We start from the raw sequence: 11,726 nt of genomic DNA on the forward strand, positions 1-11,726 counted from the left end.
TATGAGCATGGTACTGTGTTGGATATCAGTTTAAATCATAGATCATAAATGCTGCCTGCACTTGACTCCCAGAGCCGGTGTGTTTTCCACTAGAGACACAGGAATTTTTTTTTAAATAGCTCCTGTTCCCTCCCAGAAAATAACCTCAACACTGACTCCCACTCCTGTTGATCTTATTATTAGCAGTGGTGCTAATGTTGCTAGTTCTGTAAAAGCATCTCCCTCCCCCCAACGTCACATACATAATGCCCTTTTTTGGTAAGAGGAAATGAGGCAGAGTCAAAATCTGACCAGATGGAGACTCCTGTAGGTGAGTCGATTGGATCAAGTTGAGAGAACGCACCCCGACTGAGAGGCTACGTCCTTACCCCTTATATGACTCCATATTATTATATATAGCAATAAATTATTAACAGCATTCCAGTTTTACAGGGACACCGCACAATAAACATAGGTGATAACTGACGCATTCAAACACAAACACCACACATGTAAACATTACTGTACATCTCTGAAATTGGCCTCTGCTGCCATCTACTGTTGTTGGATGTATCCTAACACTGCACTGTTTAAGTAAGTAGAAACAAACTTGATGATTTGACTTGATTTGACAATTAAATTGAATAAATGTAACCATTATGCAGCTATAATAATAACAACATATGTCATCTATATATAATTTGACAAGTCAAAACCCATTTCCTCAGAAAAGAATTTAAAGTTTTTTGTAAATCACAAATTTGGGTCCTGGCTGACTGACGTTTTGAGATGATAGTCTCTCTGCACTGTCATTAAAGTGGCAGCAGAGTGTGCCACAGATCCACACAGCATGTTATATTGTATTATGTAAAGGAGGTTATAGCTTTTTCACAGACTAAATGAGCTCACTGGTCCTCTTCAGTGAATGCATCTCCTGTCAAACTGCCTGGAGCGTGGACATAGTCAAATGTCAAAAGTCAAAGTCTAGAACAACCCAGTTTTCACAGAAAGGCTCTAAACTAGGAGGAATAAATCCGCGCTGTACAGCCTTAGATACTAGAGCTTTTGTCATAAAGGGGACAAACCAAATGCATTTTTAGTCACAACATGTATCAAAAATGATCGGCAATAAGAGCAATCCAGGTACTAAGACCCTTAAGCACTGGTTCTCAAACTGTGGTACTTGTACCACTGGTGGTACTCAAGCTCTCTCCGGTGGTACTTGAAGGAGTCTCCAAAATAAAAGAAGGAAACATTAATAACTAAATTAATATAATACTAAGAAAATACTTCATCTTTGTTGATCTTTGAAATCTCATCTTCAGCCTCTTATCCAGGGTCAGTTCGTGGGGGCAGCAGCTCTAGCAGGGGACTCTTAACTTCCCTTTCCCGGGCCACATTAACCAGCTCTAACTGGGGGATCCTGAGGCGTTCCCAGGCCAGTGTGGAGATCTAATCTCTCCACCTAGTCCTGGGTCTTCCCCGAGGCCTCCTCCCTGCTGCAGCAATTTACCAAAAATGTACCGTCCCTTTGCAACCCTATCTGTGACAGATAGGGTTGCTGTTACCTCAGTGTCTCAACCACATTTTAAGAATGCTATAGGTAAGTGGAAGGTAGGAAATCAATGACACCTCTTGGTTTGTTTGATCACAGTTCAGCCCTGTAAATAGAGCCGAACAACGAGCTAAACTGTGATGGAAGAGAGTAAGCAGAGGTATAATGATTGGTTTAAAAAACACTGACATGTCCGTTTTGATGCTAACCCTTTATACAGCGTGGCTGTGGCTGAAGAAAGCCAACATTAAATAATCTTCTGATAAGGAATAAACCTCCCTGTCCGTAGTTGAATAGTGCCGCTGTTGTGCCGTATTCAGTTTATATACAGGTAACCCACAACGGTCAGATCATTGGTTACTTACAGTCTTTAAACTATTTTAAAGAGTTTAAAATCACAAACTTGGATAATAGCTAACACAAAACAACACCTTGTTGTATGTTCTGTGGAAATATACTGCAGCCGGAATTACAAAATGAATGAAATGGATCTTTTGAGCAAGTTAATTGCATTTGACTTAGTGTTTCCTTAATATAATCCCAGCTTTGCAAGCTAGCTCTTGCAATTCATAGGTTCCAAAGTGTCTGCTTTTAACATGGTTACCTACCTTATATGGCATTTCACGGCAGGGGTGCTGAATACGGCACAACACCGGGCTAAACTGCTGTATTCTAACATTGGTCTTAGTGGTGGGACCTGAGAGAGCCTGACTTTAACTGAGGTGGTACGTCATGTACAAAGTTTGAGAACCACTGGACTATTAACACCCGCTGTGTTCCACCATTTGTATCTTTTGTTGGGGTAATGCTTTGGGATCCAAATGTTTAGAGTAATATGAAATGAATAGGATGGAGTCCTACAGGTGGGTCAGACAGAGTGGCCTCGTCACATGCTTGACATGTCTCCCTCCAACAACCCGGTTGCTGTTCATTGTTATTTGATGAGATAGAAAGCAAAGCCTTTTTCGTGGCTGTGGCTGAAGACAGTCAACAATAACAACAATCCTAATCTGCTGATTAGGAATAAACCTTCCTGTCCGTAGCTGAACAGTGTAGACCTACACTGCTGTATTCTAACATCGGTCTTAGTAGTGGGACCTGAGAGAGCCTGATTTTACTTTAGGTGGTACATCATGTTCAGAGTTTGAGAACCAGTGCCCTAAATGGTTCATCTTTCCCGCCATGAAAAAACCGTCACATCTCTGCTGTGTTTCTCCCATCCTCTACCTCTCTCTCCTGAATCATGTCTTCTTTCCTTCCAGCTCCGGATGCTGCTTCTGTTGTGGACAGATGCGATTTGAATGGAAAATGACCCCCATGCAAACACTCGATGTGGCCAAGAAGCAGCAGCAGCAGTGTGGGCTCACTGGCTTTCTCTGGTCAGGATGAAATACTCTGCGGCGTGTCGTTAAAACCATTTTCCAAGTATCGACTGCTCAAACTCTTGACTGATAATCTGATATTTCTAGAGATGCTCATACCGCTGCGATGGATCCCAGAAAGTCACACATGGAAGCAGGTTTTTTTTGTTCACCAAATACACACTTTTTTAAAAGGAACAATCCAAATAAATACACAAGCAGGCAAAACCAGAACAGTATAATACCTAACAAACAGCCCTAAGTGCACATTGGGAAGCATAAGCGATATAATGCTGCCTTCACGTGCTATGGAAAAGATGATCCTTTCCACTTGTAAACTGGAAACTACCAGTGCGTTGTGTTCAAGTGCGTTTGTTGTCGTAGTTAAATGAAACATGGCGGACCCACAAATCCTCTTCTGTTACTTGGGGAAAACCATTGATACTGCCTAATTCATCAGCTACAGCGAAAAGAGTATTTATCAAAACACAAACAGTAAATAATATGATGTATTTTTTATAGATCATGAATAGTAGGCTATTTAAAGGACAAAAGAGATAGCTAATATTTCTGTTTTAGCTACATAAGCTTGGTCTGAGCACATAATCTTCCCTACCAGCTCAAAAACAGTGTTGTTGTAATAAAGTAGACTCTAGCGTTGCGCTCCGCCATGTTGAAAAGGCCAAAGGTTATCTTATCTCTGCAACTCCTGTATCAAAATATTCTACAAGCTCCCCAGTGGAAATTACCACGAGGGGGTATTCATGTGTAATTTTCACAACAGATTTTAGTTTTTATGAATTTTCCATAGGACGTGAAGGCTCCATAAGATGGTTGGTCTTAAAGGAATGATTTATCATTTTGGGAAAGGTGATACACACTCATATCTGTTTCTTTAAAAAGAAGCTATAGCCAGCAGCTGTTAGCCTAGCTTAGCATAAAAACTGGATATTGGGAAATAGCTAGCCTCTATCCAAAGGTAACGAAATATGCCTGCTCGTTACCCTAAAGCTCACTAATTGACACGTTATATCTCAAATGTTTAATCAAGTAACTTGGTTTTGTTTCAGTCTTTATGCTAAGCTAAACTAAGCTAACCAGCTGATGACATATTATTCATATTCCCACAGGCATGAGAGGTATCAATCTTCTCATCTAGCTCCTGTCAAAAAAACTACGTACTTCCCAAAATGTCAAACTACTTCTTTAAGAAGGCACTGCATGGAATTATAATCAGTCTCTTTCTGCATCTACTGTCACCGCAAACATCATCTGGAAACCATGGTATTTTAAATATACAGTAGAGTGAAACCTATATACTATTTAGTTTTTATTGTTCCTCAAGAACATGTTACATTATGAGACACATTTTTCTCCCTAATCTGCCCTCCTAGTTTCTAAGGGAATGTTTGCATTCCCCATTCAAATAAATGGGTCTCTGAACATCATCAATCTTTTCTATAACCACATCCAATGTTTTGAATAATGTCATCACAACGTCGGCGACCGCCCTCGCAGTTTGACTTTCGCTCATACTGTAACACATGCTTGAAGAAAAAAACACAACAGCCATCAATTCAAAAATGTCACAGTATCCCATTAACTAAAAAAAAACAACAACAACAACATAATATAATGTTATAAATAAAACAGAAAGAAATACAAATGAAGCCCAAACTTTTAAGAGGATAATAAACATGCACCAAAGACTACGCACAGAAACCAACGGTTAAGACTTAAGGACATATTTGCAGTTGTCTGACTTGGCTTTGTAATGTCAAGGCACTGTTTAGCTTAAATATGATTGTTCATGGCTGTAAGTGTTCCACAGGGTTTGAGTAAACTAAAATAAGGTTACAAAAACGACATCAAACATAATAAATCGTATTGTACATTGTGAACAATCCCAACAAACGTGTGAGGAGGGTGAGAAGGGTTTGGCCAGGGATGTACTATGGATGCAAAGTTGGCTGCAAATATGTTACATATGAATCAATGTCCTCCATAACATATTGAAACGACTGTGAGATGTATTATTTAGCTCCACATAGTTGCCAGTTATTGCCAGATTATCCTGGAGCAAACACGGCTGCCACTGAAATCCTCACTGACCAACGTACAGTAAAACCTAAACGCGACTGCTTAAACAGGTTAAAACAGATAAAAGACTTGTTTTGTTTTTAAAATAACGCTGAAGTTGTGGTCAAACAGACGAGAAAGCTGAGAAAGAAATACAGTCTAACTCTGATTGAATGGGGATAAATGTAAGTTGAGTAACGTTGGGGTCTAATAGATATACAGAGGAGGATAGGTGTTAAAAGTCATGAGAGATGGGGTTTGCCCAAATCAAGGCATTTGATGTCAAACATGGGCTTTTAACTGGGTTTTTTTCAAGCCACATGTTTAATTTCTATGCCATTAAAGCATCTTTCAAATTAGTATAGGATAATATAGAAAAAATAGACTGTAAAATAATTATTTTCTTTTACAATTGTCTTTTTTGATGCTTCCACCAGGGGGCGCCAAAGTCAGACATTTTTCAAATTCAGCTAGTGGCTTTAAATGACAATTCTGGTGATATGTTCTTAATTTATTCAATTTTATTATGAACAATCTTACAAAAAAAGACCAAAATCAACTTTCTACGATCCTATTGTCTGTGTATCTAAAGCCTGATAAAGCCACACTGAGGGACAAGTTCATTCATTACAATAAACATTGTTTTAGTGAGTTGATCCCAAAGATTCACTAGCACTCTAAAAGTGTATTAGTCTGCTGCCCTGATAAATGCAGTTTCCTCCTGTTTGAATAATGTTTGCTAAAAACTACAGTGGCCAGCTGTTTTAGAAAATCATTCAGTCCTTTAAAAACATGAAACCATATATTCCTGATCCATTTTTCTTTCTTCAGGAGGAATAAATGGACTTGGGGCTGAGAGCCACAGAAGGGCTGTGCAGATATTGAAGGAAAAACTAACGCTGTAAACTGTTTTTGGTCTTTTTATGGAATTTGTTTACAATAACAAACATATCACCAGCCTGGCCTTCAACTTGGGCTAGGCAATCTACATGTTTTTGCTTTTACGGAGAATTCCTTTCGTAAAAAGCTTTAATTCATGTTTTTTTCCTGACATTTGAATGTTAAAGCAGGGAAAACACAGGTGTAACCAAATAAGATCGATGATATTGTGAATGCTGGCTCGTAGGGATGGCGATCTGGGAGATTAAATGTAACTCAAAATCTTTCATGTTTGCTGTGAAGAAGCCCTGTTACGGCCTGCTCTTGAGGGTGTTAGGTTCACATCAAAAGGGCTAAGAATGGGAAAGAGTGAGTGACTTGGCTGGGAACCGGAGGGTCGCTGGTTCGAGTCTCTGTGTGGACCATGAATGGAGTGTGGACTGGTGGCTGTAGAGGTGCCAGTTCATCTCCTGGGCACTGCCGAGGTGCTGTTGAGCAAGGCACCAAACCCCCAACTGCTCGGGGCGCCGGTCACTGGCAGCCCCCTCACTCTAACATCTCTCCATTAGTTGCATGTATATAGGTCCTGTCTGTGCATGTGTGTGTATATCGGGCCTGTGTGTGTGTAACATGAAAAAATAGAGTGAAAATTGGAATTCCCCATTGCAGGACTAATAAAGGAATTCTTCTTCTTCTTCTTCTTGTTATGGTATGATGTGATTTCCAACACGAGAACAAATGTCTGTAAAGGAATCCTTGAGGAAGTGTTACTGAAAGACAGGAAGAATAAATGGAAGTGGTGGTTGTGTGTCCAAATGTTCACTTGGATTTTTTCTTTTTTTTCAAAAACCCTCAGACGTCTCAGAGTTCACCATGGATAAAATGATGTCCACCAAACTATCAAGTCCGGAAAGGTAACCATCTTCTCTGTTGCCCTCTACCCACTGCGCTCTATGGGTCAGTTCCTCCCCGTCAGGAAGAGGCGTGGTTTTCCCGAAGTCGATCATCCAGACTTTGGCCCGTCCTTTGCTGTCGTGAACGAATAACAAGGAGCTGCCGATCACCTGCGGAAACACAGCAAGACGATGGGGTGGAAAAGAAAAAAGGAAATGTTTACTAAAACGGTTTTATTTCTTCTTTTAGTCGACAGTACCTGTTTTTATTGCCCATCAAAACATGATCTCACTTCCAGTTTTCTTACACCTAGTTCTTATATCTATGTTTGTTTTTATGTTTGTGTGTAAGTGTGAAAGTGAATGTGTGGTCAGGGCCGATGCTGTCAAGTTTCCATGACGAGATCTGTCGTGTGTGTGTGTGTGTGTGCATTGCACTGTCTGCTCGAATGTGTAAGTGGCACTAAATATAAAAAACAAATCTGCTGAAACACACACACACATATATATATATTAGTGTGTACCTATGTTGCATACATCACATTTTTTACAAAATTTCTTTCCCCATTTTGGTTCAATGTGAAAATGATTTAAGTTGATTATTTATGTCTTGAGGTCGCACCACATGAGCAGCGGTCCATCTTTACCTCGTGGGTTTTGAAGAATGGGGAGATCTCCAGAGTCTCTTTGACTTCCTTCAGCCTGCTTAGATAACAGTTCTGGGAAAAAAAAAACCACATTTATTTTTTCGGTTGTCTGTATTCAAACTGGGCTGCTGATGAGGTCATGGAGCCATGTGATCTATTCTCAGCCCAGTCTGCTGCACAGAGCGGTAAATGAAAAAGAGCAAACACACTCACAAGCACACACTCACTAACATATACTATTCATATGTGCGTCTGCGTGTGTGTGTGTGTGTGTTTGTGTGTGTGTGTGTGTGTGTGTGTGTGTGTGTGTGTGTGAGGCCCAGGGAGTTCCCAAGGACTTCCCTTTCTTACAGCCCAGGAAGCTAAAGGTCACATTGTGTATGTGTGTATGTGTGTATGTGAGCATCTGTGCGTACATGAAACTACATTCCTTATCTGTTTCTGTCACACACATTGGTCAAGACTATTGACACACACGAACACACACACTATACTACATTATATACTTAGATTATTTCGGTGGAGACCTCCCTTAATCATAATGTGAACAAGAGGGTAGCCTAGGTCAGAATCACACACACTAACTACAAATACACTCACCAGTACGTCCTTATTTCCTTTGACAAAGTCATGGAAGGCTGCAGTAACTTGGTCTCTCGTCTTTGTTTTCTTAAAATCTCTGTTCACTGTCCCGTCCTCCTTCTACATAAAGAGGAGAGGAGAGGAGTTCAACATTAGGTTTATTTCCACAGTTTCTATATAGGATGTCTACTCTGTATCCTCATAAACTACAACGTCCAGGCTTCTTGTAGAGATGGGAGGGACAGGAGTGTAGCAGAGGATGTGAGGGGAGGAAGGAAAAAGGAGCAGAGGAGAGGAGAGGATGGACAAAAAAAGCAGAACAAACAATGGAGGGGAGGAAAGGAAGGAGCCAGATATATTTTTAGAGATTTAGCCAGGAATTAAAGCAGGAAAGGATCTCTGACGGTGTTTTACAGAAACACTTTGTTAAATCTCATGATGTTGTCATTTCTGTGACCATTTCACACATTTGTATATATTCATTCATTCATTCATTCATCTTCAACAGCTTGTCCCTGTCGGGGTCGCGGGGGGCTGGAGCCGATCCCAGCTGACATCGGGCGTGAGGCGGGTTAAAATAGTTCATTTATCATGCGATTAATCGATACATTTTCTAAAAACTAAAGATATTTGGTATTAAAAATAACTTTTTGCCAATACATCAACGTCAAATTGATGCACAGTTCTGTCTCTGGGGCTCTGGTAACAAGAGTTTTTCGGTTATTTTGATTTAAAATGTGAAGTCATCAAGTACAAAATGTCACAAAAGTGACTAATCAAGCACACTAGCATAGAAAAGCTTATTGAGTTAACTCTTCACCTCTGGTAGGAAGCCCAGTGGCGCTAGTAGAAGTGACAGTGGAACAAAAGCAGCAGCAGCAGCACCGCCATTACTAGCTTTAATGTCAGTAGTGCAAGTTCAGTAGATTAGCATCAGAATCAGTACCTGAAGTGGTAGCCAACCAGTTGGCGGGTTCAGAGCAGAATAAACGAGTGTTTCTTAATTTGTTGGCTGCCAGGCAACAAGATACTATTTGGAGACAAAACTATGTTTCCCTTTATGGCTCAGGTCTGAGTACAGCTAGAGCTGTTTCTCTCTCTCTCTCTTTCACACATACACACATACGCAAAACACCTAATTAGCGCACTCTTTTCAGTTACACAAGAGATTATATAATCTATATAATATCTAAAGTTACACAGACAACATGAACCCCAGGAACTGCAAATCCACACTATATTTCTGGACACACATCTCTGTTTCTGGGGATAACCCTCGGTGTCATGGTAACAGACCACCGGGAGGCCGTGAATGTCCTTATATAGCCACAACCCTCAAATAAAGACAGCAGAGAGAGAGATGCGTGTGTGTGTGTCTGTGTGTGTGTGTGTGTGTGTGTGTGTGTGTGTGTGTGTGTGTGTGCGTGTGTGTGTGTGTGTGTGTGTACACAGTGTCAGTGCCAGATGCCAAGGCATATAGAGCTGCCACGGACAGGCCTCATGTGCGACAAAGCATCTCATGCATATACTTTAGAGGAAGTTTCTATTCAAAACAGGAAGTTAGATCATGCCCTTGAAGGACACAAAGACCCCCCCCACACACACACACACACACACACACACACACACACACACACAGATTCCTGGAAGAAAGGAGGGAAGGAAGGCTACACACACACACACCTTTCTCTTTTGTGAATCTTACCTTGACTCCCTCGATCCTAAATCCCAGGGTGGCCGTAGAGCTTATGGTCTCTCTCCACTGCATGTATCTCGGTTTGGTCACCGCTTTCTGGAGGTTTTCCTCCGGCGTAGGCGCCTCAGGTTCAACCTCGATCATTTTCTGATACATGTCGTGTCTCGGGGAGGGTTTCTTGCGAGCCTTGGTCAGTTCTTCCTCAAGGTAGGTCCTGAAGCGTGACAAAAAAAACAGGTGGTGGGCAGCGAAGAAGACAGAAAGAGAAGAAAAGGGTGGGTGACAGACATGAGAGGTAGGAGGAAGAGGCAGGGATGAGCAGAGAGAGTGAAGAGCGAAGGTGTGAAGAAGACATCTCTTTCCAAACAGTATGACAGGGCTGTTAAGTGCTGAGATCTGGGAACACAGCAACATTGCTAAAAAGGAGTCTGGCTGGGCAAGAAGCGAGAGCAGTTAAACACTCATGTCGCTTTTAACGAAACTTATTGGAAAGAGAGAACAGGGCAGATGGTATAATCATTACACAAACTGTCAGTTCAATCACAGTTTGAACCGACTTCCTGTCCCAACTTTGACTTAAAGGTCTCATGTGCAATATTTCCACATCTCATTAAGTGTTTTTGTCAGTAAAACAGTATCATTTTCAATAGAAATGATGACCAGAATGATGTAGATGAGTGGCTCTCTGAGGGTAAATGACCACCACCCTGCTGTGTCAACATGTACGTCATGTCATGCGTCTTCTCACCTCACTCCCATCTTACAGTCCATCACACACGGGAAGTCAAACTCAGCCAGCAGATCCTCCATCTGGTTGTATTTCTGGCCATCCTTCTCTACATCTCCATGGTAACCGGGGACGTATGGGCGCAGTACATCCTTCATCAGGAGGGATAAACAGCGCTGCTCACATTCACAGTGTTTCTAAAGGACATGAGAAACACTGACTCAGTATTTATGACATGTGAAACCTCTCTAAACCAGAATGTATCACAGCGTCTTTCTGTGCAATGATGAAGAAGCTGTGAGGGTGTAAAAGTGAATCTTACTTTCAATATACGGCCATTGGCTCCCGCCTTGAAGCTCCCTGTGAAAAGACACACTTTTACCAGTTGCAGGAAGTGTTTAGTGTTAAGACACAGTAATTTGGAGTTGCTTGGCTTAGGTTAGTCAGAGTTAAAGTGAGACGAGAAACCTAGAAATATGATAATTTCTTCACTTTTTCTTTGTGTGTAGATCTGCTTTACACCTGCAAACGTGTTAAAGAGCTGCAGGCTCCTAATTTCATGTGGCTGAGCTTCCAACCGCCAAGACACCAATTCAAAGAAGGCATCGCCTGATGTTTCCCAATCATGTCGCTAACCACCCCAACACACACTTCCCCTTAAGGCCTCATACCGTTGCAAAAACTACCTTAAGTCTCAAACTTAAGTCCCTTAGTCCTGGGTCTTCCCTGAGGCCTCCTCCCAGCTGGACGTGCCTGGAACACCTCCCTAGGGAGGCGCCCAGGGGGCATCCTCACTAGATGCCCGAACCACCTCAACTGACTCCTTTCAACGCAAAGGAGCAGCGGCTCTACTCCGAGTTCCTCACAGATGGCTGAACTTCTCCCCCTCTCTCTAAGGGAGACTCCAGCCACCCTCCTGAGAAAACCTATTTCGGCCGCTTGTACCCGCGACCTCGTTCTTTCGGTCATGACCCAGCTTTCATGACCATAGGTGAGGGTAGGAACCAAGATTGACTGGTAGATCGAGAGCTTTGCCTTCCGGCTCAGCTCCATCTTCCCCTCACTCGTGAACATGATCCCGAGGTACTTGAACTCCTTCACTTGGGGTAACTGACTGACCTCAAAGAACTAGCAACAACAAAGACGGGCTAATGTGTCAAATGTTTAAAAAACAGAACACTTATGAACCGTGTCAGCTGCGTCTCCACATACCTGCATGTCCAGCCAGTTGTATCCAGGGATATTTCTTCTTGAAGGACATGACGAACGGTGACCAGTGGACCATGTTCTTGATCTTCTTCCAAGACTTGTGCTTCAAACACAAACAC

General features: G+C 41.8%; 1 protein-coding gene across 1 annotated transcript in view; it reads right to left on the bottom strand.

Moving 5' to 3' along the window:
* Positions 1 to 3,119: 3,119 nt before the first annotated feature.
* Positions 3,120 to 11,726, bottom strand: part of LOC310961465 (inositol-trisphosphate 3-kinase B-like) — a 31,171-nt gene continuing 22,564 nt past the window's right edge. Inside the window, exons 6-12 of the mRNA XM_083933537.1 lie at positions 11,611 to 11,710; positions 10,721 to 10,758; positions 10,420 to 10,595; positions 9,681 to 9,885; positions 7,994 to 8,095; positions 7,394 to 7,465; positions 3,120 to 6,917 (exon numbers count right to left, since the gene is read on the bottom strand). Of these exons, the coding sequence (XP_083789663.1) occupies positions 6,696 to 6,917; positions 7,394 to 7,465; positions 7,994 to 8,095; positions 9,681 to 9,885; positions 10,420 to 10,595; positions 10,721 to 10,758; positions 11,611 to 11,710 (915 nt within the window). The 3' untranslated portion in view covers positions 3,120 to 6,695. The remainder of the gene's footprint in view (positions 6,918 to 7,393; positions 7,466 to 7,993; positions 8,096 to 9,680; positions 9,886 to 10,419; positions 10,596 to 10,720; positions 10,759 to 11,610; positions 11,711 to 11,726) is intronic.

Source organism: Echiichthys vipera, assembly GCF_963691815.1.
Source record: "Echiichthys vipera genome assembly, chromosome: 19".
Lineage (NCBI taxonomy): Eukaryota > Metazoa > Chordata > Actinopteri > Perciformes > Trachinidae > Echiichthys > Echiichthys vipera.